Source organism: Pteropus medius, unplaced genomic scaffold, assembly GCF_902729225.1.
Source record: "Pteropus medius unplaced genomic scaffold, Ma_sr-lr_union100, whole genome shotgun sequence".
Lineage (NCBI taxonomy): Eukaryota > Metazoa > Chordata > Mammalia > Chiroptera > Pteropodidae > Pteropus > Pteropus medius.
In genome coordinates this window covers 6168942-6196670 of record NW_024350927.1, presented here as the reverse complement: position 1 = coordinate 6196670, position 27729 = coordinate 6168942, and the positions used below count along the sequence as shown (strand labels likewise).

The 27729-nt window shown below is 55.0% G+C and overlaps 1 protein-coding gene and 1 pseudogene across 1 annotated transcript; both read left to right on the top strand.

The window, feature by feature from the left end:
• Positions 1 to 34: 34 nt before the first annotated feature.
• PIK3CD (phosphatidylinositol-4,5-bisphosphate 3-kinase catalytic subunit delta) lies at positions 35 to 27479 on the top strand. The gene is given in 25 exon segments (XM_039842283.1): positions 35 to 214; positions 1892 to 2008; positions 15427 to 15599; positions 17480 to 17708; positions 17807 to 18036; positions 18400 to 18579; positions 18896 to 19021; positions 19023 to 19046; positions 19454 to 19543; positions 20602 to 20823; positions 21431 to 21527; positions 21619 to 21749; positions 22250 to 22300; positions 22388 to 22555; positions 22651 to 22772; positions 22951 to 23094; positions 23265 to 23364; positions 23516 to 23694; positions 23772 to 23884; positions 24085 to 24163; positions 24688 to 24855; positions 25295 to 25418; positions 25579 to 25724; positions 26001 to 26133; positions 26556 to 27479. Coding segments are annotated over 23 exon segments (3135 nt in total). The 5' UTR covers positions 35 to 214; positions 1892 to 2008; positions 15427 to 15458; the 3' UTR covers positions 26694 to 27479.
• On the top strand, positions 3951 to 4069 carry LOC120585969 (uncharacterized; annotated as a pseudogene).
• Positions 27480 to 27729: the final 250 nt, after the last annotated feature.

The window sequence follows — 27729 nt, the reverse complement described above, 5'->3', positions numbered from 1 at the left end:
GCGCCCGCCCACTGCCCGGCCCCGCCCCGGGCCGCGCCCCTCCGCGGATGCCCCGCTCGCCGGCTCCGCGCCGCGGGCCTGCCCCTCAGGCCCCCGCGGGCTCCGCGCTGCCGCCTGGAGCCTGGTGCCCTACCGCCGCTCAGGGACCCGCCTGCCTCGTCCCCTGGGCAACCGTCTCCAGGGAGACCGGGCCCCGCCCCCGGCACCGACACCGGTATGGAGCCCACCTGTGCGCGCGTCTGCGGGGTCCCAGTGCCCCCTGCCGCACGTCCTGCCCCGCCCAGGGCCGGGCTTTGTCCGCCTGGGGCGATAGGGGGTCCAGGGGCGTGGGGGCTGGGGGAGGCAGGCGTGTTCTCGGGGCGGACCTGACTCCGCTGGGGAGGCCGGGGCAGGGGGCCGCGCTCTGGTGTGGGCTGCTTCGTGCTCCCCTTTCCTGATCTCATCGCATCCCTTTTGTGCCTCCCAGGGGCCGGGAATCGGGGTGTCCCGCTGTCGCCCTTGATGGGATGAGCAGGGCCCTCAGCCTTTCAGGACAAGCTGTTTACTTGTCAGGGACCCAGCAGTTGCTGCGCGCTTCCTCCCCTCCCCCTGCCCCCGATTGGGGACGGAGCATCCTGCGCTCTGTCCGTTCCTAGCATTGCCTCCCAAGCTTTGCCCTTGAACCCAGGGGGCTAGAGGGCGGCAGACCCAGGTCCTGAGCTCCTGGCCAGCCTGAGGGCCAGAGCAAAAGACCCACCTTTCTTCCGGAGAAGAGCCTGCTCCCTGGCCGCCCTCTTGTGAATTCTGTCCCGGCTTCGTATTTCCTGACCTGAATTCCTGAGGACGAATTCCTTCCTTGCCTTCTCTAATTCTTCCCTCTTTCGGCTCCATCATGCTTTCTGCTTTGTCTTTCCCCGTTTAGAACGTGCTTTCTCTACGATCATGTCTCATTTCCCTGTGACTGAGCTGCTGTTTTTCGTCCTCTTGTTTACTCCATTGGTCATCAATGGAAGTTATTTCTTTCTCGATGCTGACCTCTTGTTTCTCTGGTGGCAGTGCCTTGGGAAGTCCTTGCCATCCTCCCCTGGATGCTGAGTGAAAGAACCATCTATAAGCCCAGGTTCCTGGGCTCCTGCAGTAGAGTGTGTGTGTGTGTGGGGGGATACGCGCGGCAGGAGTGAGGGGTGGGGTGGGATACCCCCCTCAAGCAATTGGGCCGGCAGCAGGGAGAATCCCAGCTTGGGCTTGGGAAATGTGTTCTTGGAATGGATACCTTTTTCCAGTGGTTTCTTAGTACTGGACTTTTTGTCTCATGGAGAAGCCAGTGGTTTTAGGCTTCCTGCTCCTCAGGAGACCCCCCCTCCCCCGGAGGTCTGGGGTTAGGTGAGGGGGCAGGTCCTCCTCTCTGGGGACACAGATGCAGTGAGTGGGAGTCCACCTCCCCATACTCCCTCCGTATTCATCTCCAGGACCTGGGAGGGATCTTCCTTTATGATGCAGTTTGGGTCTTGAATGAGAACCTCAAGTTCACAAACCTGCTTTTTGCAGCCATTGAATGGAACTGGAACCCAGGCTTGGCTCAGATCACTTACTTTGCTTTCAAAAACCAAACAAAACCAACAAACAACTCTAAAAATGATCTGAGTCATCTGTATGTATATATACTCCTGCTTCAGACACTGGGAATGCTCCTGTGGTTCGCTTCAGTACCGCCAAAGGGAGCTGGGGGTGGCATTGCCACAGACGGTGAAAAAGGCCCATCAAGCAGAATGTGATTGGTTTGCAAAAAGGGAGCCTGGGTGAAACAGTCGCTTTTGAGCTAAAGTTCTGTAAGAGAATGCACAGAAGGTTTCTGGGGCTCTTTTAATTTTTTTTCTTTCTTTTTTTCTTTTCTTTTTTTTTTTCCTGACAGATAAGGGGAGCTCAGAGTCAGGCAAGGGCGGAATGACGCTTGCTGATTCCAAAGCATCTTTAATCTGCCAGGCAGAGGGGCCTTTGCTACTGGTCTTTCTTGGACCATTCCAGAGAGGTAGGTTGGACGAAGGAGACAAATGGGGTGGTGGGAAAAGGAGGGGTGTTATTTTGCAGATAGCGTAGAATTTGAATATAATTCTCCATCCTCCCTGGCCATCCAGCCAAAGGAGAACCTGTTTGTAGGACTAGAGCCAGAAGGAAAAGAAAAATCTGTATTTGATGGGAGGGAAGTGAACTAGACCTCAGCCGGCTTCCTCAGAGAGGGGTGCTGCCTGGGAAGAGAGGACCGACCAGCTTTGCTCTGATGAGTCCTCGGAGCACAGTGTATCAAGCCGAAACGTTCAGTATGTGACTTGCTTCTGTCATGGTAGAGTTGGGCTGGCCGGTTTAGGGAGAGAAAAAGTAAAACACTCTTCCCAAGGAAGTGGATTGAATTTTTATAAACTCAGTACTGCTTCTCGAGGAGTCCTTCCTGGGGACATGGTTACTCCAGAGAGTTGGCAGTAACCGTATCCGTAATAGGATGCTCCTTGGAGCTTCTAGAACATTAGCTCGGAAGAGGAATGTGATCCTCCTTGTGCAAATGAAGAAACTGAGGCCAGAGGCTCACATCGGCTGGGCACTGACTCAGCAGTCCTCTCTGGCGTCCGGGGCAGCTGGGTATGGTTAGCGAGCTCCTAGGTCAGTTGGCCAGTAGTCCCCTCTCAAAGCTTAGTGGGCACATGCGTATTCTGTGGGCACACGGCACCTTCCGCCTTGTCCAGGCACTTCAACAGCTCTGTCGTCTGAGGATGGAATGGGGTGTTGGGTTCCAGCGCGATGTCATCCTTGGAGGTCTCTAGATCTTCATCCGTACTTTCCAAACTTCTTTCTTGGTGTGGATCTCTTTTAAAAGATCAGATTAAGCAGGATGTTAACCCATAAAGGTAAAAACAAAGAGGCACAAGCAGAGAGAGACTGGCCTGACGCCTTCCATCCAGCACCTGCCCCAGACCCACCACCCTCCCGAGGCCTCGGGTGTCTCCGTGGGACCCCAGGCCTCCCTGGAACATGGGCGAAAACCACAGATCATGTAGACCTGGTCGTGGCGATTAGAGTTTCTTCTACACCCTCATTTCCATTATCTTGATTCCTGTTTCAGAAGATGTCTTTTAAGAATAATTTTTAACCCTCATACTTTTTTATTTATAAAAATACCTAGTTCCTGTCAAAGATTTGCAAAATACAAAAGAAAAACAAGAAGCATAACCCCCTGTAATCCAACCCCTCCACCACCATTGTTTGTGGGAATACCCTCCCCCACTCCCCAGATAGTCTTTTGTGTGTATCTTTGGGAAACTTGATTTTTTAATTTATTGTTAAATATCATTATGGGCTTCCACATAAACATAACTGATTGAATGTACGTTTATTTCTGCTGTTTCAAAAAAGCCCACGAAAATGAGAATAAAGGTATAAATCCTTAAGAAAACAGAAAAGTAGATGGTAGAGGAGGAAGGATGTGAGCGGAACATTTGAAAGAGAGGATCCAGGTGAGTGAAAGGGAAGCCAAGCACCAAGTGCTGAAAGTCCCATGCTGTGGGGGAAGCAAGCTGAAGTGCCCGCAGGACCCACCCGAGGCTCGTGACCGGGGCTACAGAGCATCCTGTCGGCGGGGCAGAGGGTGGCTGGAAGCGGGGAGGTTGGTGGAAAGCGTGCGTTACAGCGGCAGACCCCTTGCTCGGCCCACATGGCCAGGCGGCTCCCGGCTCTGCCAGCATGAGATGCCCGGCTGAAGCCGAATAGCTCAGGGCCAGCCTGGGGCGGGGGCGGCCGTGAGGAGGCCCCCCCCCATATTGAGAACAGGAGGGTTAGGGGAAGTTCTCCATACTGAATAGGAGACTTTCTCTTTCTTTGGCTCCCAGAATATGGCAGCCTGGCTCATGTCCACCCTCCAGGCAGGGGCTCAAAGAACTTCTTTCTGAGAAAACCGACCTCACGATAAAAATGACCCTCAGGTCTCCGGCCATGCCACCCTGAACAAACCCGATCCCGTCTGATCTTGGAAGCTAAGCAGAGTCAGGCCTGGTTAGTACTTGGATGAGAGACCACTTAGGAAGACCAGGTGCTGTAGGCATAAAAAATAAATAAAAAATCAGGGATTGTAAGCTGACAGGGTCCTTGCAATCTGTGAGCTCAACCAAGGGTTTCCTCAGCTAAAAACAAAACAAAACAAAACAAAAATGACCCTCAGATACTGACATTGCTGGGGACCCTGTTGAAAAGCTAGCTTGCTACTTTGTTACTTCCCAGTGATACCTAACAGGCTGCTAGCCCTACCTGTGCACAAAGAGCTCTTAGCACCTCTCTCTTAGATTTAAATGGGCAGCCACGGATCATCCCACATAGAAGGAGGCCTCCAGCATGAAAGACAGAGACCCAAACAAACAGAAAAAAGAGATTTGGAAATCATAAACATGATTGTTTAAAAAACAAAGGAATATGGCTCTTCCTGTAAGCGGCTGGAGGTGACCTCTGAAAATGGTTCGCTATTTACTTGACCCAGAAAACCTCACAAAACCATGCAAATCAAGAGGTTCAAATCTTCGTGTTCATTTTAAGAACACTGGTGAAACTGCCCGGACCATCAAGGGTTTGCATATCCAAAAAGTCACCAAGTGTCTGAAGGATGTCACTTCACGGAAGCAACGTGTGCCATTCCGTCGTTATGGTGCTAGAGTTGGTAGGTGTGCCCAGGCTGGACGGTGGGGCTGGACGCAGGGTCGATGGCCTAAGAAGAGCACTGAATTTTTGCTGCACATGCTTAAAAATTCAGAGAGTTTAGATGTAGACTCTGGTCATCGAGCACATCCAGGTGAACAAAGTGCCCAAGGTGTGGCACAGAACTCACCGAGCTCGTGGGCCGATGAAGCCTTACACGAGCTGTCCCTGCCACAGCGAGATGACCTTTCCTGGAAAAGAGCAGATTGTCCCTAAACCAGAAGAGGAGGTTGCACAGAAGGCAGAGAAGTCCTGGAAGAAACAAAAACTTAAGGCCCAGGAGTAAATTTAGCATCAAATAAATGCTAATAAAAGGTTTTTGTTTTTTTTTTAAAGAATATTCATAAAATAGTAAGCTCTCGGAGATTAAAACTCTGATAGTAATAGCAAAAACTTCAATAGAATAATGCCAGAAGATTGAATAATAAATTTCTAGAAAGTAGAACAGAAAGACTTGCCAGGTAGAAGAACGGAAAAGAAATATAAAGAGAATCCTTTTGGGAAGCCCAATATCCTCCTCATAGGAGCTCAAGAGAAAGAGGGGAGAGATATGGAGAAGAGGAAGTTATCAAAGAAACGACGGGAAAACAAGTCCAGACCTGAAGGAGTTCCTGCACCAAGTCTGTGAGTCGTCCTGAGCACAACGAATAATGAAAGCAACACTTTGTAAAAGCAAGAGCTGTCACTACAGGACATCGTCATGGACTTTCAGAACTCCAGAGATAGAGAAAAGTTACAAAAGGCCAACGAAGAGAAAAGAGGCCACGGACAGAAGACCAGAGAACAGAATGGCGCTGAACTTCCCAAAAGAGAGCCAGAGAGCAGGGAAGCTTCCTGCCCCACACCGGAAGCCAGAGGGCAGTGGGGCTACTCTTTCCAATGTCAAAGGAAGTTCATTTCCAACCTAGAATTCTGCAATTGTCATGAAAGCAAACTATTAAGTTTTTTTTTGGCGGGGGCGGAACATGAATTTTCAAAAACTTGACCCACCCCGCTTTGTATCCCTTTTCAGGGAAGATCCTGGAGGGTGTGCTCCTCCAAAACGAGAGGGTAAACCAAGAAAGAGGAACCAGAGGTCCGATGTGCGGTTGTCTCTTGTTCTCATTGGGCTCAGCTGCCAAACGGCCTTCTGTTTTTCAGCTATTATTTTACTTTGTGTTTTGGGAGTAGGGAGAAAAAAGAAATGCTCACCTATCCCCGCCCCCCCCCATGGGGACTGGAAAGTATTCATTTCCAAGCCAGATGACCTGGACTCCATTGAGAAGATGCTCCATTGACACAGAAGAGAGGGATGATGCCTGCACCAAATCCATGCCTGTGGCGGTGGCGGCGGTGACGGACTGTGAGGTCGAGCTCTTGGCACAGAAGTGGCAGGGGTACACACCGACACCCGCTCCTCAGTGGCAAGAGCAGCGGCTCTGCCGCCAGACGTGCATCGTGGACTCCGTGTAGTATATACTACGATTATATTTTCTCATGCAACTTTTTGCTTTTCCCGGAGTTGAGAGTTGCCTCATCTTTTTATTTGCTTTGTTTCGAGTGTACTAACTACTAATCCTTCTTCAAACTCTCCAACAGAAATATGAAACGCCTCACAAGGCAGCAGATATGTCATAACCTGTCAGCTCCTACCCTGCTTGATCAGTGAGAGTTGGCTTCTTTACCTGAAACCAGGTGTACCCTGACTGGTGGGGAGGATGGTGAAGGGAATTCCCGTAATGACGGTGAAGAGAAGTCTCACATACAGCTGTGCTGCTGGTCTAGCGAGCAACCAACAGGCCCAGATCGGAGCAAGATGGCTGAGGGTCCCAGGAGGAAAATCTCCCAGAAAAAAAATGGAGCCGATGGATTCGTCGACATGTTTGCTGCGTTATGAGTAGTTCTGTCGGAGAGTTTGGGGAGAAATTACATGTTCGTACATAGAAAACAAAGAGAATTAGAAATGAAGTAACTATCAAAAAGATGAGGCAGCTGTCAACAGGAATAACAGAAAGTTGAACAAGACAGGAAATGAAATCATAATATACCATGTGGCTTTAGTGTGCGGCTTAGGTTTGAATAATATAAGCACCGATGTTTAACAAAAAATTATCACATAGCGATACTCAGAAGAGGGAAGAGAACATATTTGCAAGCATCCATGTGTGGGAAGGCACAAACTTCTAAGGTAAGAAGTGCAAAGTTGAAAATCAAGAAATATCAGTATAAACCTGTTATTTAGAAATGTAGAGATAAACACGCAAAGAAACACTGAAATTGAGGTGATATATTTGGATGTGGAGGTCAAGGGGCTGTTTTTTTTTCTTTTTTTCTTTTTTATTGCTGCAAACATTTTAGTTTCGAGTAATTTTAAAAATCATCTGCTTGCATAACTTTCCTAGACGTTAAAATTTAAAAGTCATTATTATGACAGCCATAGCCACCCATAACATAGCTGTTTTCATTTTCTCTCTTCTTTCTGAAATGTTTTGTTCACAAACATGTTGTCTTGTCTAAGATAAATGTGTGTGCATTTTAGTGCTGTTTAATGTGGGGAGAGCTTGCAGTTGTGCGTAATGTGCGCAGGTGTCCAATGACTATTCATTCAACTGTTAAGTTAACGTGGGACACTACTGGGCCATTTCCTTATGATTTTTGATTTATCATTTTCACAAATATTTTTCTGCATATAGCATTTCTTTAACTTTTGAATTGCTTTCTTAGAACAATGCCCGAATTCCCCAAATTACCAGATCTGAGATCGAGCATTTTTCTATTAATTTTGATCGAGCATTTTTCTATTAATTTTGATGTGTAGCGTCTGGGGACTCCACTTGGTGCAGGCCCAAGCCTCCCCTCCCCCCAAGGTGGGCCATGAACTGAACCTCATCAGAGATAGTTGGGATAGAATTTTTTGCAGGGTAGTTGGCACTTTTTTTTTCTGAGGGCAGCAGGAGTCAATATAGAACAGAAACCCACACCTCTCACCTTTGATGTCTGTCTTGGTTTTCCCCCGCTGAGGATTTTTTTTTCTTTTTAAATAGTCAAATTAAAACTTACTGTCTTACTAAAAACTATGGCCTCGTGGGAGATACATTTTAAGTGGGAGAGAGTAAAAATAAAAGAAAAAAAGAAGAAGTTTAAAACAGAGAGGCAGAAGTGAGTAGGTAAGACGCCAGGCGTGAGGCCGTCTGCAGCCCCGGTTTACTGTGCGAGCAGACACTGTCCTTCCGTCCATTCTCCTCCTAAGCTCCTCCGACCCCGTCTTCTCCTGTGGCGGGAGCTGGGGGTGTCAGACACCCCTCCAGACAAGCCCTTTCTTTCCAGTCCTGGGCATGGACTTTGGGATGTCCGTCTTGCCTGGCCTCTGGCTTCTGGAGGTTTCTTTCCTGCTCCCTTTTTGAGTACATGTTCCCCACCCCCACTGACCACCACTGGACAGTGGCTTTGCATTCGATGACATTAGCTATGCTGCGTGCGTTGGATTTGCAAGGCGTCTGTCTTGCTGTGGCTAACGGCTGTGGTCCCCAGGCAGCCGTAGACCAGGGCCACTCCGCGCGAGACACACTCAAGTGCTTCCCATGAAAGGTGTACTTTGGAAGAACAGCACATCTATCCTGAAACTACGCCTGTTGGGACCCCTGGACTGTTTGCTTTTCCCTCTGGTCTGTGGATTCGGTTCTCTGTCGAGGTTTTTAGGGACAAGAAGCTTCAAAGCGGGGGTGCTGGGGTGCCTGCTCCTCAGCAAAAGCAGAGGCTTCGGGCGCCGTGTGGCTTCCCAGCGCGTTTCCTCGTTCCTTCCGGCCCTCCAGCTGCTACCCGGGCCCGGCCTGATTGCGTTCCCGCTCCCATGTTGCCTCCCTCCCTCCCTCCCATTTTCCTCACGGCAGCCAACGCGATCTTCCTCCTGAAGTACAAAATCCGGCCATCGGTCCCGCGCTTCAAACGCTCCAGCGGCTTCCCTGGACACTGACCGTGAACCTGACCTCCCTGCATGGCCCACGGCCCTGCACGACCCGCCTGCCTGTCAGTTCCCCTCGCCCTCGGGCTCCCGACTCCCGACTCCGCTACCTGGTCTCCTGCCTCAGGGCCTTTGCACTTCCCATTCCTGGGACCTGGTTCATAGAGCTTTTCTGGATCCTTCTCGTCACCGGGGCCTCAACTCCACTGTGACCTTCTGGGACAAAGGGGGGCCCTTCGCATCCTTTTCCCCAAGGATCTCCAGGAGGAAGGGTGGCTGAAGGATCGTTGGGCTTTTCCTGGCTTCCAGAGCAGGGGGTGGTTTCTAGAAGGCTCCTTTAAGGCAGACATGCAGGGGCCCTGCCGGGAAGTGGGCGCTCTGGGTAAAGCACTGTCCACTCTGCTTCTGAAGTGCCCACTTGCATCACTTGGCACAGACGTTGGGCAACAGGGAAAGTGTCCATTTCACTCCCCGTGAGAGCGCGGCTAGGATGCAGCACTCGGGGAGAAGGTGACATAAATAAACCCAGGTCACAAGGCCCAGCGCGGATGCCGCCCCATTCAGCATGGTGCGAAAGGCCAGCCGTGTGGCTCCTGCTCCTTGTCACAGCTGGTCTTGTATCCTCCCAGCCTGTGTTGGTGGTAGACACCTGGAGTATGTGTATAACCACCTTCTAGAAGTTTCTGAGGCTCCTTCTCTTGGGCCACAGGCGTTGGACAGATGTTTTGTGCCAGAGTTAGTCATCATCTCTCTCTACAGACAGATCCACAGGAATGACCTGGCAAGACCTTCACACTCCTGCTCTAGAGAGACTTCCGGAGGCTCATGGCGTGTTTTGCCTCGGGCATCCTCAGGGAGAAGATGTTTATTGCATAAATAAACAGGACACACTTCTCTTTTCCCTGCTGCCTGTCCCCTGCATGGAGCTTGCTGAGGGTGACTCATGTGCTGCCTTGGGAAGCTACTCCCCAGGACATGTGACTGTAGCACCAGAAAGCCTGTCTTTATGTTGACAAAGGCTGGGCAGCAGCTCCTGGTCCAAGCATCAGCCACATTTGTGATGGCCACTGGGAAGATGAAGTCTGACAGACATGGGAGTCGCCAGCTCAGGGCCCCAGGGCAGTGGCGTTTCAGAGGGAATGAAAGGGATTCTTCGGCAGTGTCCAGCTTGGGACAGGCCACCAGCCAGCAGCTCTGCTAGCCCAGGGGACTCTAGATGGGCTGCGACCTCATTCTCAGTCTGGAGGGAGCGTTTGTGGCTCTGGGATACTACATCTTTGGCTTGCCTTTCTTCTTAGAAATACATTAACCCCCACCCCCCAATCCCTCATCCCCGAAGCTGCTGGCTGGGAGGGATGATGGTGGCGTAAGCACTTTTATTGAGATCTTTGGTTAACTCCTCTGCCGACTGCTCAGGATTCAGGAAGTCAGAGCCCCTCAGACATTCTCAGCTGGAGAAACTATCCTTGACCTTGGGCCAGAGAAAGTGCGTCTGAGAATATCTAAGAGCAACTTGCTAAGGGATGGCGTGGTCCTATGATGGAGACCCACAGCCGGGGCTGCTTCTGTGGATTGTCTGGCCACAGCGGGAAGGTGAAAAGAATTGAGCGCCTTCCCTCCCAGGTCTCCCTGATATTTTATTAATGATTCAGATACGGACAGACAGAAGTCTGCCTCAGGAATCTGGGTGACTCAGAGCTAGGAAGGGTTACTCATGGTTCATCTTTGCTTGATTCCACTCTAGTGCCTTGAGGGGGGGCCTGGCCCTTTCCTACCCTCTGTCTCTAGGCCATCTGACCTGTCCCCACACCTCCACCTCTGTGTGTCACCTCCAGACCCCAAATTATATCTTTGTGACCCCAGAGACCTCTCCCCTGAGCTCCAAACTGGAGACTTTACCCTTCAGTTGTCTTCATTGGGATGTGCAATAAGCAGCTTAGATTCATCATGTCTGGAGTGTGGCTCTTGCTGTTTTACGGCTCAACCCCCCTCCCAAATCCGTTTCTCCCTTACACTTTCCCATCTTGGTAAATTTCCACCACCCGCCCAATCTCCCAAGCCTAAACCTGGCTGACATCCTTCCCTCTTCCCTCACCGTCCCCACCCTATCCACCCAAGCTCCGAAATATATCCGATTCTCTCCCCAGCTCCAGCTCCTTCTCCTGGGCCCAGCCACTCTGTCGGTGGCACGAGCTCCCCACTGTCCCCCGCTCGCCTGCTTGCTTCCTCCAGCATTTCCACACCATAGCCAGCAGCTTCGCTTCAGACACGGCTCCCTCGCCTAAAACTTACCTCCAGGGCTGCCCATCACTCTGAGGTGCCTCCCCTGTTCTAAAGGCCCCACAGGACTTGGTCCTTGCTCACCTCTCCAACCATCTCATTCCACAGCGTCCCCTCCCCGCCCCCAGCCAAGGCTTCAGGATGGCCCACCTTCTCTTAGCTCTGGACGGAACCGGCACACTCTGCTCCTCGACTCTGGTATCCTCTCCTCAGAGGCACATTTCTCAGCCTCCCGACCTGGAGGAGTCCCTGTGCCTGTTCTCAGTCAGGTCACCATCTGACATGCTGTCCGCTGCACTGATACAACACGTGATCACCTTTCTTTCCTACCGTGTATGTGGGCGTGTCTCAACGCTTAGGGTGCGGGTGGGGGAGCCTGATCCACATTGAGGCTGAGCAAATGAGAGCTTGGTGCCTAGAACATTCTTCTACAGTTGGCCTGCCAGGCCCCATCTGGAGCACCAGACTTTGGCAAAAGAGTGTAAAAAATGCATTGTAAGGAAGAACGGTCAAAGGCACTGGGGCCACATCTGGAAGCGTCGACAGATAACAACTCCGTGTGCCTCAAAGGCAGCGCAGAGGGCAGGCTGACTCTTAGAGGCCAGCCAGTTTCTAAGCAAAGAACTCTCTAAACTCTAGAAGCTTCCCAAAATGGAATGTGTTACTGCATTAATGGATACTTTCAGCTTTAAGTGACAAAAAACTCAACTCAAACTACATTGAAAAAAAGTAAGTAAAGCAATAGAGATTCATTGGCTGACAGAACTGAAAAGTCCAGGGAGAGAGGCTGGCTTCAGGCGTGGCTGGATCCAGGACATCAAAGGATATCCTCGGGACCCCACTTGTACTATGCTTTCCCCCATGCTGGTCTCCTCAGGTTCTACCCCTAAGGGCAGCAGGTGGTCACCAGCAGCCATGTTATCTGCTACCCAAGGAGGAAGTCCCCATGGAAGTCCATATGTCAAAACCCATTGTACTGATTTGCTATTCGCATGCCCATCCTGGAATCCCTGTAGCCAAGAGATGCTGTACGATGATTGGCTGGGCCTAAGTCTCACTCCCGCTTCCAATCCAATCCCCATGGCCAGGGGATGTTCGGGGCTCTGATTGGCTGGGCTTGGGTCTCAGGCAACTCCACTGGCCAGGAGTGAAGTCAGTGCATCTGAACCACGTGGGCCGAGGGCATGTTGAGTTTGTGAAAATTAAAGTCTCTAGCTTCCAGATCGAGAAACCAAAAATTGCCAGCACCCAGAAGCCCCACGTGCCCCTTTCCCCCAGAGTAACAGCCCTCCCCTCGGGGGAAGCCCCATCCGTTCTGCCAACATAGCGTCGTCTTGCCCCAGCTCCTTCTCGACGTAACTGAAATCACGAGCACCGACTCTTCTGTGCCTGGCTTCTTTCGCTCACCTTCGCGTTTGTGAGACTCATCTGTATTGTCGTACGTGTTTGTAGGTCACTCGTTCTCATTGCTGTAGCACATCCTGTTGGGAGAGGGTACCACAGTTTATTTTGCCATTCTACTGCTGACGCGCATTTAGGAAGGTTCCAGTTTGAGGCTGTTAGGAATCGCAATGCCGCAGGCGCTCTTGGTGCTCTTCGGTGCACGTGTACTTGCACTTCTGTTGGATGTACACCTAGGAGGGGCATGGCTGGGTCAAGGGGCACGCGTGTGTTCAGCTCTAGTTGGTACTGCCAGTTTTCTTGTGGTTGTATCGACCTGCATCCTTGGAGCAGTTTTAAAGTCCCTGGATTAGCCGACATCTGTGTCCCGCAATACTGCAGAGCGATGACGAGTCTGGGCTTTACAGAGACTTGGGGCTTGTTAGCAGCTGCACCATGGGTCCTGGGCTCACAAAGAGGGGAGAAGTTTCTGCTTTCTCCCATCCCATCTCTGGCATTTGATTGCGTCCTGCCCGCACTATCCTGAGTCTTCCTCTCAGTTTTTCACATCGCAGTATTTCCCTGCATCCTAGATGGATGTGTGGTGAAGGCTCCGTTTCCACAGCGCTAAGGGGCAGGGGAGGGAGGGCGCATCTGTCTTGGAGCCCCGTCTGTCCCTTTGGCTGGAGTCTCGGGGAACTCATGCCTCACATGCTCATCTCAGCCTCAGATCAAATGGCCCAAGGTGCCCCTGAGTTCCCGAGCTTGGCCAGAGCACTTGCAGCAGCGGTCCCCGGCCTTTGTGGCACCAGGGACTGGTGCTCCTATGAGAATCTCATGCCTGAGGATCCGAGGTGGAGCTGAGGCCGTGATGCTAGTGCTGGGGAGCGGCTGCAGATACAGAATGACTCTTCTTCGCTCGCTGGCCCGCCTCTCATCTCCTGCTGTGTGGCCCGGTTCCTAACAGGCCACAGACCGGTACCAGTCCACAGCCTAGGGATTGGGGACCCCTGACATTCAGCATTGTAAGTGGATTCTCCAGGAGTCCTGACTAGCCCCAGCATTTTAAATCAAAAAGAAAGGCTTTGGCCCAGCCATTCTCAGAAAGAGGAACCCAAAGTAGGATGTGGTTTTACAATCAGAGGAAGTGGATCTCAGCCCTGGCGGCATGGCAGCTGGTGGCGTGGCAACGTAGGGCAATGTGCAGTCCTGCGGCTCCAAGCGGCCTCTGCATCCCACCGAGGGTGAGGCCCGGGCTGGCTCGTGAGCCCCTGACTTCCCCGTCTAGAAGTGTCCTGTCGCTTTACTTTCTCTTCTAAGCAAGCTGTCCTTTTCTGCTGTAAAACAAAATTTTAAAAAGTGGTGAAAAGATGGCTTGGTCTAGGAGAAGATAGTTCCAGCTCTTATAATCGGCAAAGGAATTCAATGTAGAGTATGGAAAGGAAGCCCTACAAACTAATACGAAAACAAAAGCCCCATAGGAAAATGGGCAAAGTGTATCAGCAGGCGATTCGGAGAAGATAAATGTTTCGTGGAAATGCAAATTAAAATAGCAAGGGCGGTTCGTGCCCATCGGATCGAGTGCTGGCGAAACTCAGATGAAGCACGTATGTCCCGGACCCGTGCTGTCTGATCCGGCTGCCACCAGCCACGTGTGGTTCTTGAGTACCTGGACTGTGGAGCTGTGTGACTGAGGAACAAAATTTCTACACTTTTAATTTAATTTTAATTCACTTAAATGTAAGAATGAATACTTGATTCATTTCGCTGAAAACTTAAAAGTATATCTGGAACAACTTGTGTCTGCGAACCTACTTTTTCACCTGTCAGCTGTATGAAATCTACCTACAGAAGATTTCCAACGAAAAATCTAGTGTCCGAATTGCAGTGTGCTCTACGTGTAATGTGTACGCCAGATTTTAGACTTAATGCCAATATATATATATATATATATATCTCCTTAGTAATCTTTCTATATTGAAAACATTGAAATGACCATATTTTTAATATATTGGGTTAAATATATCACTAAGCTTAATTTTATCTGTGTCTTTTAACTTTTTTTTTTCACTGTGGCTACTGGTAACTTTGACATTACATATACGGTTTATTTACATTGTGACATTGGACATTCATCCAGACTCTGACACGTACACAAGGAAATGTGAGCAAGAATATATGTCGTAGCATCGTTCGTAACAACCAAAAAGAGTAGAAACAAACCTTGAGGCTCATCAACAAGAGAAGTAGGGTAAATAAATAGTGGTTTATTTATAGCGAAATACCACACAAGAGTTAAAATGAATGAATTAGAGCTACATGTTATCAGCATAGCCAGATCTAAGGAACGTAAGCAAGTTGCAAAAGACTGTTTATACAAAGTTCTCAAGCATGCAAAAATATTGGAAATTGTTTGTGGATACAGTATAATAAGAGTATAAAAGCATGCATGGGAATTATAAACAATCAGGATCTAGGTGGTAGCAACCTGAAGCTGGTATACATGGGGGTGGATACCGAGGTAGGGACCTGGAGTGGGGAAGATGCTGGAAGACCTTTCTTCGTGTCTGTAACATTTTGTTACTTAACTAGGGGGTAAGTGTGACTGAGGGGTTTGGTACCACTGAGGTATTTCAACAAATTGTTTGATGGCCAAACCCATTGTTAAGCCACTTGGTTTCTGGTTAGAAAATTTCAAAGAACTGTAGCCTTCGTTCCTTCTCGAGTCCTGAGTTGTCTGACCAGTGTCCTGCCAGTTTGTGTCTTCGCCAATTGGTGGCCACGGCGAGATCTCTCACATGTGTGTGTTCCTGAGAGAGAGTGATTTGGAATGGGTCTGTTGGTGTCTTGAGTTGGAGCCACTGCTGTGTGGGATGCAGACAGAGGGCCTGCCCGTAAGAGAGACAGCTTAGCCCAGCGGTGGCCTGGGGCTGTAGGAGCCACAAGCCACCCCAGGCAGGAAAAGGCCCAGAGAGATGGGCTTCGGATGCCCACGGGCCGAGACTCCATCCTGGGCTGTCAAAGGTCCTGACAGTCTGTTTTTCAGAGGGTCCTTTTGAAGGACTTACCTAGTCCACCTGCAGGGGGTCATTTTGCCTTTGCTTCCTTTACAGGACAACTGGTGTCTGAGAAGTAAAAAAGCAGGATGCCCCCAGGGGTTGACTGCCCCATGGAATTCTGGACCAAGGAGGAGAATCAGAACGTGGCAGTCGACTTCTTGCTGCCCACGGGGGTATACCTGAACTTCCCTGTGTCCCGAAATGCCAACCTCAGCACCATCAAGAAGGTAAGATCTCGACCTTAAAACTCATCCTCAGAGCTTGGAACTCAGAGAGAAAGACAACAAACTTGCACTCACATGCATAGTTTATCAGATTTGAGATCCTCAAATATGCATTTTAAAAGATCAATGATATGTGAGAATTGTTTAAAAACTTGCAGGTAGAGTCCACCTAACATTCCAAATTCAGCTTCCCCCAGGATCCGTGCACATCCACCCTCACTAGATTTCAGGGGAGCTTCAGGGTGTGGTTCCCATGTGGCCTTTCATTCTCTCCACGGCTGTGCCCTCATTTTTGGAAGCACCCCCCATCCATGGCCACTTAAGCGTTTTATCGGTCTTTTGTCTTTATGGAGCTGTCATTCTAGTAAACATCATCTTTGGAAATGGCTTTGTCTTGTTAAATAATTTTCAGGGTAAATTACTGAGTCAAAGGATTAGACTATCTGGATAGTATTCAGTAGCTACTGTCTCGTGACCTTTCAAAGGGCTTGTTCTGCTTAAAAAGTGTGGCATTTAATGGGTCATGCCAGAGGGCAAGACCTTAGCTCAGAATTTTAAAAGCAGGGAAAAAAAAAAAGAGAATGGACCATTCTTGAGGTTTTTTTTTGTTTTTTGTTTTTTAAATCCTTCCTGGGAAAATTTTTTTTATTTCTTTTTTTTTTTTTTTCTTCCATTTCAAAAGTAATGTGGACACATTGAAATTTAGGAACATAAGAAAAAGTAGGAGAAAAGTATCTACGATCCAGCCACATGTTACTGTTACCTGTTTTCTTTTATATACAATGTAGTGTTGTTTTTTGTGGTAATTCTCATCATGAACTGTTATATTCGTTTATTTCCGAGTTGACATTATAACATCTTTTCCATGTTATTAACTTTATCTAAATACCATCTTAAGGTTAATCTTATTTATCTGCTTACAGAGCTATAAATGCATGTTATTCAAATGAGAACACTGCAGAGATGTAAAACACCACAGTCACACCCTGATTCCACTTCAATTTCTTCATATATTTATTTATTCTGAGGGCCGGATAGTAAACATTCTAGGCTTTGCTGGCCTTGTGGTATATTTCCCAACTACCAACTCTGCCTCTGGCTTTGGACAATATGTAAATGATGGGCGTGGCTGTCTTCCAGTAGCCCGTGGTCTACCGCATCTCGCTCTATATAATTAAGATGTTTATTATTGTTTTTATGAAATGGGCTTGAATTACATTTGTTGTTGTACAGCTTGGTTCCCTCCCCCCCCCACACACACACTTAATGATGCATCTTGGAGCACTCTGTCACATAGGTACCTCTAGGTTCCGGGTCCCATCCCATGCTCTCCCTTGGTGTTGATGGGCCTTAATTACCCATCCCCCCATGGAAGAAACACAGGGCCATTCTCCTTCCTTCCGTCTTCACTGTGACATAGTTTGGAACACCTTTGCACTAAGGCTTGACCGTTGGATGGCTCTCCAGCGATCCTTGGGGGCACCTCGCCCAGAGGGCACACATGCCACAGGGTTTTATGGCCCCCTTCAGTTCAGCTTTTCTAAATTAGGGTGTCAAGGCCCAGAATGATGAGCTGGGGGTGTCTGGAGGTCATGTCCAGTGGGCCATCTCTCAAAGTAACCTAGAGGGGAGACCGTAGGACTCAGTTCCAGATTTTCGTGCATACCTGGCACCCTTCACAGGAATAGGGGCTCCTGGCGCCCCATGTGGGCATGGCTCCAGGGGTCTGGAGAGGGTGGCAGTCTTGGGGTCTTGCCCTTGCCCACTTGTCAGGGTCGTGCACGGTGGGACACCCGGACTGAGGCCAACCTCTACCCACCTCCCAGCTCCCTGGGGCCCCGCCTGCCTTGGTCGGAGGGGCTGATGGCGACTGTTCTTCTCAGGTGTTGTGGCACCGAGCCCAGTTTGAGCCGCTGTTCCACATGCTCAGTGACCCCGAGGCCTATGTGTTCACCTGTGTCAACCAGACCGCGGAGCAGCAGGAGCTGGAGGACGAGCAGCGGCGGCTGTGTGACATCCAGCCCTTCCTGCCAGTCTTACGCCTGGTGGCCCGTGAGGGTGACAGGGTGAAGAAGCTCATCAACTCGCAGATCAGCCTTCTCATCGGCAAAGGTACCCGGCCGGGTGGGCCACGGGGTCCAGGCTGCCCCGCCTGCCAGGGGCATGCCCCTCGGCCCCCCACACTGACCGGGCCCCGCCCTGCCTCTCAGGCCTCCATGAGTTTGACTCTTTGCGCGACCCAGAAGTGAACGACTTTCGAGCCAAGATGCGCCAGTTCTGCGAGGAGGCGGCCGCCCGCCGCCAGCAGCTGGGCTGGGAGGCCTGGCTGCAGTACAGTTTCCCCCTGCAGCTGGAGCCCTCGGCACGCACCTGGGGGCCTGGCACTCTGCGCGTCCCCAACCGGGCCCTCCTGGTCAACGTCAAGTTCGAGGGCAGTGAGGTGAGCCGTGGCTCCTGCTGGGGCCGCACCCAGGTCACTGTGTCCATGGGGGACGCTGCCCCCATGAGACTCCCCAGTCCCCACCAGCCCCCTAAATTTACTCTCCCCCCCAGTAGCGTCAGATGTTATTTGTGGGGTATCCATGCATGCGAGGGACTCAGCCAGACATTCCACCAGGCAGGCTTGATGAGGCAGAATGACCAGACGGCCTTGGCCATTGGTCTGTTCGTTCGTCCAACATCTACTTCCTGGGTGTCGGCCGTGTGCCTCCGTCAGACCGCACCCTCAGGGGGCAGCGGGCCCACCCCTGTACCCCAGGACTCCATGGGCCCTCCACAGGCGGACTCTCCCTCCCCCCCACAGGAGAGCTTCACCTTCCAGGTGTCCAGCAAAGACGTGCCCCTGTCGCTGATGGCCTGTGCCCTCCGGAAGAAGGCCACCGTCTTCCGGCAGTCCCTGGTGGAGCAGCCCGAGGACTATGCCCTGCAGGTGAACGGCAGGCACGAGTACCTGTACGGCAGCTACCCCCTCTGCCAGTTCCAGGTGAGGGCTGGGGGCTGGGGACCTGGGTTCCCCACGGCCTGGGCCGGGGTCTAGTGGTGGTTGGGGGAGCTGGTTCTTTGCCCCGTCTTGAGCCCGATAAGCCAGGCCTTTGGGAGTCACAATGAGAGTGCCCCCGTGCTGAGCTGGCCCTCCTGCGAACATGAGGGCTCCATCTTTAGGAGGTGGGTGGGGCCAGGAAGGCCCAGCAGGAGAGGCCAGAAGGGCCTGAGACAGGCAGTGGTCAGCGTAGGGGTGCCCTGGGCAGCCAGGGAGGGCTGGGGACCCCCGCCAGCCACTCACTGCATCCCCACCTCAGTACATCTGCAGCTGCCTGCACAGCGGGCTGACCCCCCACCTGACGATGGTGCATTGCTCCTCTATCCTCGCCATGCGGGACGAGCAGAGCGACCCCGCCCCCCAAGTCCAAAAGCCGCAGACCAACCACTTCCCCCATCCCCATGAAGAAGGTGAGCCGATGCCTTCCTCCGCCCCTCCGCTTCTCCCTTCCTCCCATCTGTTGTCCAGCCAGAGCCCACTGGGCAACGCCCCAGACCGGGGGCAGGTCCGGGGCCCCTCGTCTCATGCCCCTCGGCTGGTTGGACTGTGAGCTTGGCAGCCAACACGGCAGACCGCTGACATGCTGGGGCAGAGGCCCGTCCGACTGCCCGAGGCGGCCTGCAGCCTGAGCTCAGGAGTGCGGCCCTGGGCCACCTGCACAGCAGGTTTTCTGGCGAAGGATGGGGTTGGGAGCAGGGAGCTGAGCCTCGTCACAAACCTGCAACACTCTCACCCCGCCCCCAAGAGCCACCAAGCCTCTGCGTCCGCGTGCCCTAACGGTGCCCTGATGGCCCTGCTTCTCCCCTCCGCCCCCCAGCCCTCCTCTGTGTCCCTGTGGTCCTTGGAGCAACCTTTCTGCATCCAGCTGATCCAGGGCAGCAAAGTGAACGCCGACGAGCGGATGAAGGTAGGAGCTCCTGAGCCGGAGGGGGGAGTGGGTGTTTTTTTGCACAAACAAGGAAACAAGGTGATCGTGGCCTGTAGGGGCAAGAGGAAGAAGAGGGGGGGTCACATGAAAGCCACCTGACCACATTACCCAGCATCCCTGACTGGGGTGGTTGTGAGCTGCTTCAAAACAGGAAGGGGGGAGGGGAGCAGGCCGCCGGCCAGAGAGGTGGATTCGTAGAAACCCGGCCCAGTGAGTTCTGGGTACTCGACTCTGGAGGTTGTGGGGCCAGGCCCAGCCCAGGGACGTGGAAAACCGCAGTCAGGGCGGTGAAAGGAGTGGGAAAAGGGGCCGCTCCAGCTGGGCTGGGCGCCTTGGGGCGGCCGGGGGTCACGGGTGTGGGGGAGGAGGTGTGTGCAGCATACGCTGCACCCCCAGGGCCCAAGCCCACTTCTGGGCTCGCCCCATCTCTTCAGTTCTTGGGACAGGTTTCATTGTCCTATTTGCAAGATGTGAAACCTGGGTCTCTTTGGGGAGCCCTTTTGTCAGGGTCGTTTCACAGGCAGGCAGGTCTGGGCCCCCCTCGTGGAATCCTGGGGTACCGGGCGAAGGCAGCTTTCTGGCTGGGCTGTCATGGCAGAGCTGGAGGAGGCAGGGCCGGTGTTCATGCAGCGGTCAATCCTTCCCAACCACATAGGCTCCTAGCTGTGGAGGGGGCCGTTGGGCGTCAGAGTCGAAGGGTCCCTGGATTTCCCGAGGCCTCGATGAGGCCAGAGGCCAGAGTAGGACATGACATGGCCCTGGGGTCCCACGGCACCAGTGGGGAGCTGAGACCTGGTGCCCACGCACAGCCCCCTGCGCCCCTCCCTTCACCCCTCGACCCCCGCCTCGTGGCCGCTCAGCCCACGCAGGCAGGCGGCGTCCCCTCCTCGTACCTCCTTCCACATGGGAAGTGGGATGCGGACCCATTGGAATGAGGACATTTCAAGAGATTCTGGCCTCAGGCGGGTGGGAGAACTGGGGAGGGGAGAGGGACCCGGGCCTCTGCCGCCTGTCACCTGTGCCCGCACCTTCGCCAGCTGGTGGTGCAGGCGGGGCTGTTCCACGGCAACGAGACGCTGTGCAAGACGGTGTCCAGCTCCGAGGTGAACGTGTGCTCGGAGCCCGTGTGGAAGCAGCGCCTGGAGTTCGACATCAACGTCTGCGACCTGCCACGCATGGCCCGCCTCTGCTTCGCGCTGTACGCCGTCATCGAGAAGGCCAAGAAGGCTCGCTCCACCAAGAAGAAGTCCAAGAAGGCGGTGGGTCGGGCCGCTGGGAGGCTGGGGCCCGGCCTCAGAGGGCCGGTGCACTCCTTGCTGTGCCCAGGCCAGCCCTGCAGCCCCAGGGGCCACTCAGCCTGAGGACACCACCCTCCCACCATGGCCGCTGCCCCGTGGTGTGACGGCTCTGGGTTCCCAGGCTCGTGAGCAGGGCAGCTTGGAATATCTGAGCCTGGGCCTTCGGTCCTTGGGGGAACCTGGAGGCAGCTGCCTGGGGTGCAAGGACAAATTCGCTGTCCTCGCAGAGGCCGGGGAGCCTGAGTCAGCAGTTGGCCAGGAAGCAGTGGTGGTTGGGCCCTGAGTCACCAGGCCCCGGATGTGACTGGCCGCTGAGCCATGCTGACTCCTCCATAGCTGAGCTGGCCAGCTTTCTGGGGCCAGTATGGTTTGTTTGGGGGTTCCTCCAGAAGCCAGGAGTGGGGATGCAGCTGCGGCAGAAGGGAACCGAGAGGTGGCCAGCCTCGCTGGCTTCCTCACGGGGAGTCTGGGTACGGGCAGGGAAGCCGGCCTGGAGGCTGGGCCCATCTGTCACATGAGCGAGGGGTTAGCTCCGGCGCTGGCCGTGACGCGCCCCGTTCTCTCCCAGGACTGCCCCATCGCCTGGGCTAACCTCACCCTGTTCGACTACAAGGACCAGCTCAAGACGGGCGAATGCTGCCTCTACATGTGGCCCTCCGTCCCAGGTGGGCCTAGGCCAGGAGGGAGAGGTGCGCGGGGCGGGGTGTCCCAGATGTGGGGCATTGCCCCTGCAACTCCATCTGTCCCTGTGTCCAGACGAGAAGGGGGAGCTGCTGAACCCCACGGGAACCGTGCGCAGCAACCCCAACACCGAGAGTGCTGCCGCCCTGGTCATCTGTCTCCCCGAGGTGGCCCCCCCCCCCGTGTACTACCCTGCCCTGGACAAGGTCAGTGAGGGCCCCTGGCCACTGGGACCCGGGACCCACCCTGCTCAGAGGCTGTGGGGCTGAAGGCGGGTTTTGCGATCCTGCCTCTGGGGCTCCCCGGGGCATGGTCCCTGCACCCCGTGAGTTGCCCCGGATAGGCCCTGGGTCACCACACGTATTTGGGGGCTTTCTCGACTCGCTGGAATCCTCATGTGCCCTAGAGCAGTGGTCTTCAATCAGGGGCCACTTTGCCCCCAGGGGACCTCAGGCAATGTCCAAAGACGTTTTTGGTTGTCACGTCCAGTGGGAGAGATGCCCCTGGCTTCTCGCGGGTGGAGGTCAGGGATGCCCGACAGTGTTTGGACAGTGTTCAGACAGGGATGCCCGACAGTGTTTGGACAGTGTTCAGACAGGGATGCCCACCTCTGAGAGTCACTGGCCAGCAGCGCTGCCACCCGCGCTGCGGCCTTGCTGTCTGGCCCAGGCCCGGGGACTCTGCTGAGCAGGGCCTCTTTCTGCAGATCCTGGAGCTGGGGCGGCACGGGGAGCATGGCCGCTTCACGGAGGAGGAGGTGAGGGGGGGCACTGCGGGGTGGGAGGCGACGAGCCCGGCCCTGGCGTGGAGCCGGCCGCAGCCCTCACCTGCCCGTGCCCCTCAGCAGCTGCAGCTGCGGGAAATCCTGGAACGGCGGGCGTCGGGGGAGCTGTATGAGCACGAGAAGGACCTGGTGTGGAAGATGCGGCACGAGGTCCAGGAGCGCTTCCCGGAGGCGCTGGCTCGGCTGCTGCTGGTCACCAAGTGGAACAAGCACGAGGACGTGGCCCAGGTGGGCTGCGGACGGGGGTGGGCCCGGGGGCGGGGGCCGCCGGGAGTCAGGCCCAGTCTCCGCCTGCCCCGCACCCTGACCGCCAGCTCCCCCAGATGCTCTACCTGCTCTGCTCCTGGCCTGAGCTGCCCGTCCTGAGCGCCCTGGAGCTGCTGGACTCCAGCTTCCCCGACCGCCACGTGGGCTCCTTCGCCATCAAGTCCTTGCGGAAGCTAACGTGAGTCCTGCCGGCTTGACCCCAATGCCTGGCAGTGGGCCCTGGCTGGGGACCAGACCTTCACTGGGGGCCCGCTCTGGGGGCCGGCCCCTCCCCCCGGCCCTGTCCCCCACGCTGGCCGCAGACCCCTGTCCTGAGCCGTGATGCTCCAGGTGCTAGCCACCTCCCCACCCTGCAGGGACGACGAGCTCTTCCAATACCTGCTGCAGCTGGTGCAGGTGCTCAAGTACGAGTCCTACCTCGACTGCGAACTCGCCAAATTCCTGCTGGACCGGGCCCTGGCCAACCGCAAGATCGGCCACTTCCTCTTCTGGCACCTCCGGTAGCTGGACTGCCCTGGCCCCTGCGTCTCCCTGGGAGGCCAAGAGGAGGAGGGTCCTCTTGCCCACCGGCCTCGGCCTTGCGTCTCCGCTGGCCTGGGTGTCCTGTTTGGGCCTGGGGGCGCTGTGTGGCCCTGCCAGGTGAGGCTCAGCCGCTTCCTCCTCCCTCCAGCTCCGAGATGCACGTGCCGTCGGTGGCCCTGCGCTTTGGCCTCATCATGGAAGCCTACTGCAGGGGCAGCACCCACCACATGAAGGTGCTGATGAAGCAGGTGAGGCCCAGGGCCCAGGGCCCTCACCCCAGGCTGCGCTCCAGCCCTGGGCAGGGTCAGCCAGGCCCCTTTCAAATCACCGGGGCCGGCCCGAGGCTCACGGCCTGCCCCGCCAGGCCTGCTCACGCCGCTCTCCTGTCCTCCTGTCCAGGGGGAAGCGCTCAGCAAACTGAAGGCCCTGAACGACTTCGTCAAAGTGAGCTCCCAGAAGAGCCCCAAGCCCCAGACCAAGGAGCTGCTGCACCTGTGCATGCGCCAGGAGACCTACCTGGAGGCCCTTTCCCACCTGCAGTCCCCGCTTGATCCCAGCACCCTGCTGGCTGAAGTCTGGTGAGCCCCGGCTCGGGCCTCCTCCTGCCCCCCGAGGCCCACGGAGGGGCCCCTGCTGACTGCCCTGTGCCCGGCAGTGTGGAGCAGTGCACCTTCATGGACTCCAAGATGAAGCCACTGTGGGTCATGTACAGCAACGAGGAGGCGGGCAGCGAGGGCAGCGTGGGCATCATCTTCAAGAATGGGGACGGTGAGCAGGCTGGGCCTCGGGAGGGACCTGCTGAGCCCTTGGCCTCATCTCACCGAGCTGCACTGCCCTCGGGGGACTCTGGGGGGTGACTTCGGGAGTGTGAGCAGAGGGGAAGTCCCAGAACTCTGGGGCCTGGGCATGGCTGGCGGTGGAAAACCCACTAGAAACTCATGCTTTTCCTTCCGGGGCTGGGGGCACAGACCTCCGCCAGGACATGCTGACTCTGCAGATGATCCAGCTCATGGACGTTCTGTGGAAGCAGGAGGGCTTGGACCTGAGGTGAGGAGCCGCCTGTCGTGCGTCTGTCCCTGTGCCAGGCCCAAGACCCTGTCCCTTTGGAAGGGTCCCCTGCCAAAGCTGACGTTACCACCTCAGGAAAAATGGCGGTTCTAAGAAGAGCAGGGTCCAGTTCAGTACCCAGGCCAAGAGGCTGGTGATAGGGCCATACAGAGAGGGTGGAGGCGGCCCTGGCCCAGCATCTGTCTCACCGCTGTTTCCTGTGCCCCAAGCATCCTTGGCTTCCTGCCCCTTGTTCTTCCAAGCCAGTGGCTTTTTCTCTCTGAGCCAGCATGAACTCAGCCGTGGTGCTGGCCTTTTCTCTGCATCTTAGATGCTGGGACTGCTTCTCCGGGGAGCCTGCCGCGGGGCCCCAGGAGTCGGGGGCTCCTCCCCAGCAGCGGCTGGTTTTGCTCCTCTTCAGCAACTCGAGGAGCATCTCCTGTGGCTAGTTTAGGTGTCGCGCTCAGCCCCAGGGACAGCCCCCTGACCACGGCGTTTGCCTGCCCCCCCTCCCACCTGGCTAGGATGACCCCCTACGGCTGCCTCTCCACGGGGGACCGCACGGGCCTCATTGAGGTGGTGCTGCACTCGGATACCATCGCCAACATCCAGCTGAACAAGAGCAACATGGCAGCCACGGCCGCCTTCAACAAGGACGCCCTGCTCAACTGGCTCAAGTCTAAGAACCCCGGGTAGGTTTCGGGCCTTGGGGACAGGTGACACGTGCGGTGTGGGAGTCAAAGGCGAGGGCAAGGGTCTGTGACAGTCTCGTGGCTTCTTGGCTCAGCCGGGACCAGCCTGTGTCGTGTCCGTGGTGGGGGCGGGTCTCTGTCCCCCCACGTTTTCAGCCATCTGTTGCATGCGCTTGGGGACATAAAGCCACCACCATTTATTATTATTGGTTCAGACATCGTCAGCTCGAGCTGGCTCAGCTGGTGGCTATGCTGCCAGGGTCACTGCTGCCCTCTGGTAGCTTGGCTGGGCCCTGAGCGTGGCATGTCGGGGGCCCAGCTGTCCTCATGCCAAGCTGCGTGTGGCCTGTCCCCACTGTAGCCTCGGCTTCCCTGCATGGCAGCAGGGAGGGCTCAGGAGCTGCAGTGTCTCAGGTCATGGTTTCATGTCCCCCCCCAGGGAGGCCCTGGATCGAGCCATCGAGGAGTTCACCCTCTCCTGCGCTGGCTACTGTGTGGCCACCTATGTGCTGGGCATCGGAGACCGGCACAGCGACAACATCATGATCCGTGAGAACGGGCAGGTGCGGCCGCGTGGGGGCCGCGTGGGGGGCCGGGCGGGCCACGCCTGTCTTCCCGCTCAGCCTTTCTGCCCTTGGCTGGAGGCGGAGGCCTCACCAAGCCCTTCGGCTCCCTCCCCCTCCGTCCTCGCCCCTCTCAGCCTTCCGCCTTCTCCTCCCGCAGCTCTTCCACATCGACTTCGGCCACTTTCTGGGGAATTTCAAGACCAAGTTTGGAATCAACCGTGAGCGAGTCCCATTCATCCTCACCTATGACTTCGTCCATGTGATCCAGCAGGGGAAGACTAATAATAGTGAGAAATTTGAAAGGTGAGGGTGCCTCAGATCCCCCTGAAATGGCCCTCGTGCCCGGGGCCCCCAGACGAGGTGCAGGGAGGGGACCTCGCCTCAGCCGGCCCTTGGAGGGGGCAGTGTCGGGAGAAGGTTCCTGGGTCCTGTGGGAGGAGGCAGGCTGGGGCCGGGGTCAGTTAGGGCAAGCACAGGGCCGTTTCCGGGGCGAGGGCAGGCAGCCGGCGGCTGGGGTGGGGGGCGGGGGGCCGGCTGGGTGGGCGTGGCCGGCAGGACCCAGGGCCCGCCTCCGCGCAGGTTCCGGGGCTACTGCGAGAGGGCCTACACCATCCTGCGGCGCCACGGGCTGCTCTTCCTCCACCTCTTCGCCCTGATGCGGGCGGCGGGCCTGCCTGAGCTCAGCTGCTCCAAGGACATTCAGTATCTCAAGGTACGGGCCAGGGCGGGGCCCCGCCAGCCGGGAGACCGCGGAGGCCCAGGCCTCCCAAGGCCTGTCTCCCAGCAGCATGGCCCAGGGGACCCCCCGACTATGGTGGACCTCACAGGGTGCCCCCGACTCACATGTCCCTCTCGCTGGCCAGGACCCAGCAGTAGGGTCTGATGGAAGCGGCCGGAGGTAGCCCCGGTTTTGCTGAGAGTGGCTTCTCATTTGGAGGGTGGGTCGGGGGCCCATTTTGTTTGGGGATCAGAATAAAGAGCTCTTCCAAGGGAGGTGCTGGGTGGCCGTCTCCTGACTCTTCCCGCCGTTCTTTCAGGAGGGAATTGAAGACACGCCGAGGGAGGCGGGAGGGGTTGCCCTGCCCGCCCCGCAGGGGCCAGGCCCTCTCACTGTTTCCGGTGGTTTTGCCCCAGGACTCCCTGGCGTTGGGGAAGACCGAGGAGGAGGCGCTAAAGCACTTCCGAGTGAAGTTTAACGAGGCCCTGCGGGAGAGCTGGAAAACCAAAGTGAACTGGCTGGCCCACAACGTGTCCAAAGATAACAGGCAATAGCAGCCCTCCCGGCAGCACTGACCCCTCCACGCCCGGCGCGGACGATGACGATGAGCAAACCTCCGATCTTGGGAACGGGCCCTTGTCCTCGAGGTCTCAAAGCCTGCACTGCACCCGATGGGAAGGAACCTACACAACTGCCTTTTGTTTACACTGGTTATTTATTTATGACTTGAAATGTTTCAGGAACTCAACAGCCATAAATGGAAATGCATCCTTAGCGCAGGGGAGGGGTGCTGCCCCTGGCGTTCCTCCCTCCATCCCCCATCAGAGCCCTGGGCTTTGATGAGAAGACACTGTGAGGTGGACAAATGGAGGCGGCATCCAGCGGAGGATTATAACCCCGCGTCTTCCAGCTGGCGATCTGGACCCAGCAGACACTTCTCCCTGCTGGGGAGCCGGCCTTCGTCCCAGGCTCCCACTGGCCTGCATGGGTCTTAGCACCTGGCAGGTACCTGGTACCTGCTGTCTGGACAGGCACCCTCGCCTCCGTTCACCCCTCCACCTCTGTGCTCTCCGTTAACCGAATTCTGGGCAGCTCCCAGAGGAAGCCTGGTACCCTCTACATTCAGGGATGCTTGCTTTTCACTTTTAAAGTGACTCTTGGGTACGGGAATTCTCATTTCTCTGCTGTAAAGCGATTTTGTTTGCGGGTAAAAAGTAAACTACTCACTGAACCTCTGTGGCTCGGGAGAACGGCCTCAGCTCCCGTAAAGTATAATATATACTGGTCCTCACGACATATTAAAAAGATTTGAGCTTGATTTAGCTCATTTTGGTCATGGATCAGGGCGAAAGCAGATCAGAGTATTTTGTGCAATTATGGGTATGCTGCCTCTTAAAGCAGGTTTTACGGGCAGATCTGATCTCTTCCAGAACTCCCACCTTTTAAAGCTGGCTATGAGCAGCAGGTTCCAGAGGTGTGTTAGGGTGGGATACGAACTTCCTCTGACAGTACTTAGCTTGGTGTGGGTCAGGTTTAGCCGTAGGCAGATCTGGGGAGCTCTAGAAATGCAGGTTCCTGGGCCTTCCACCT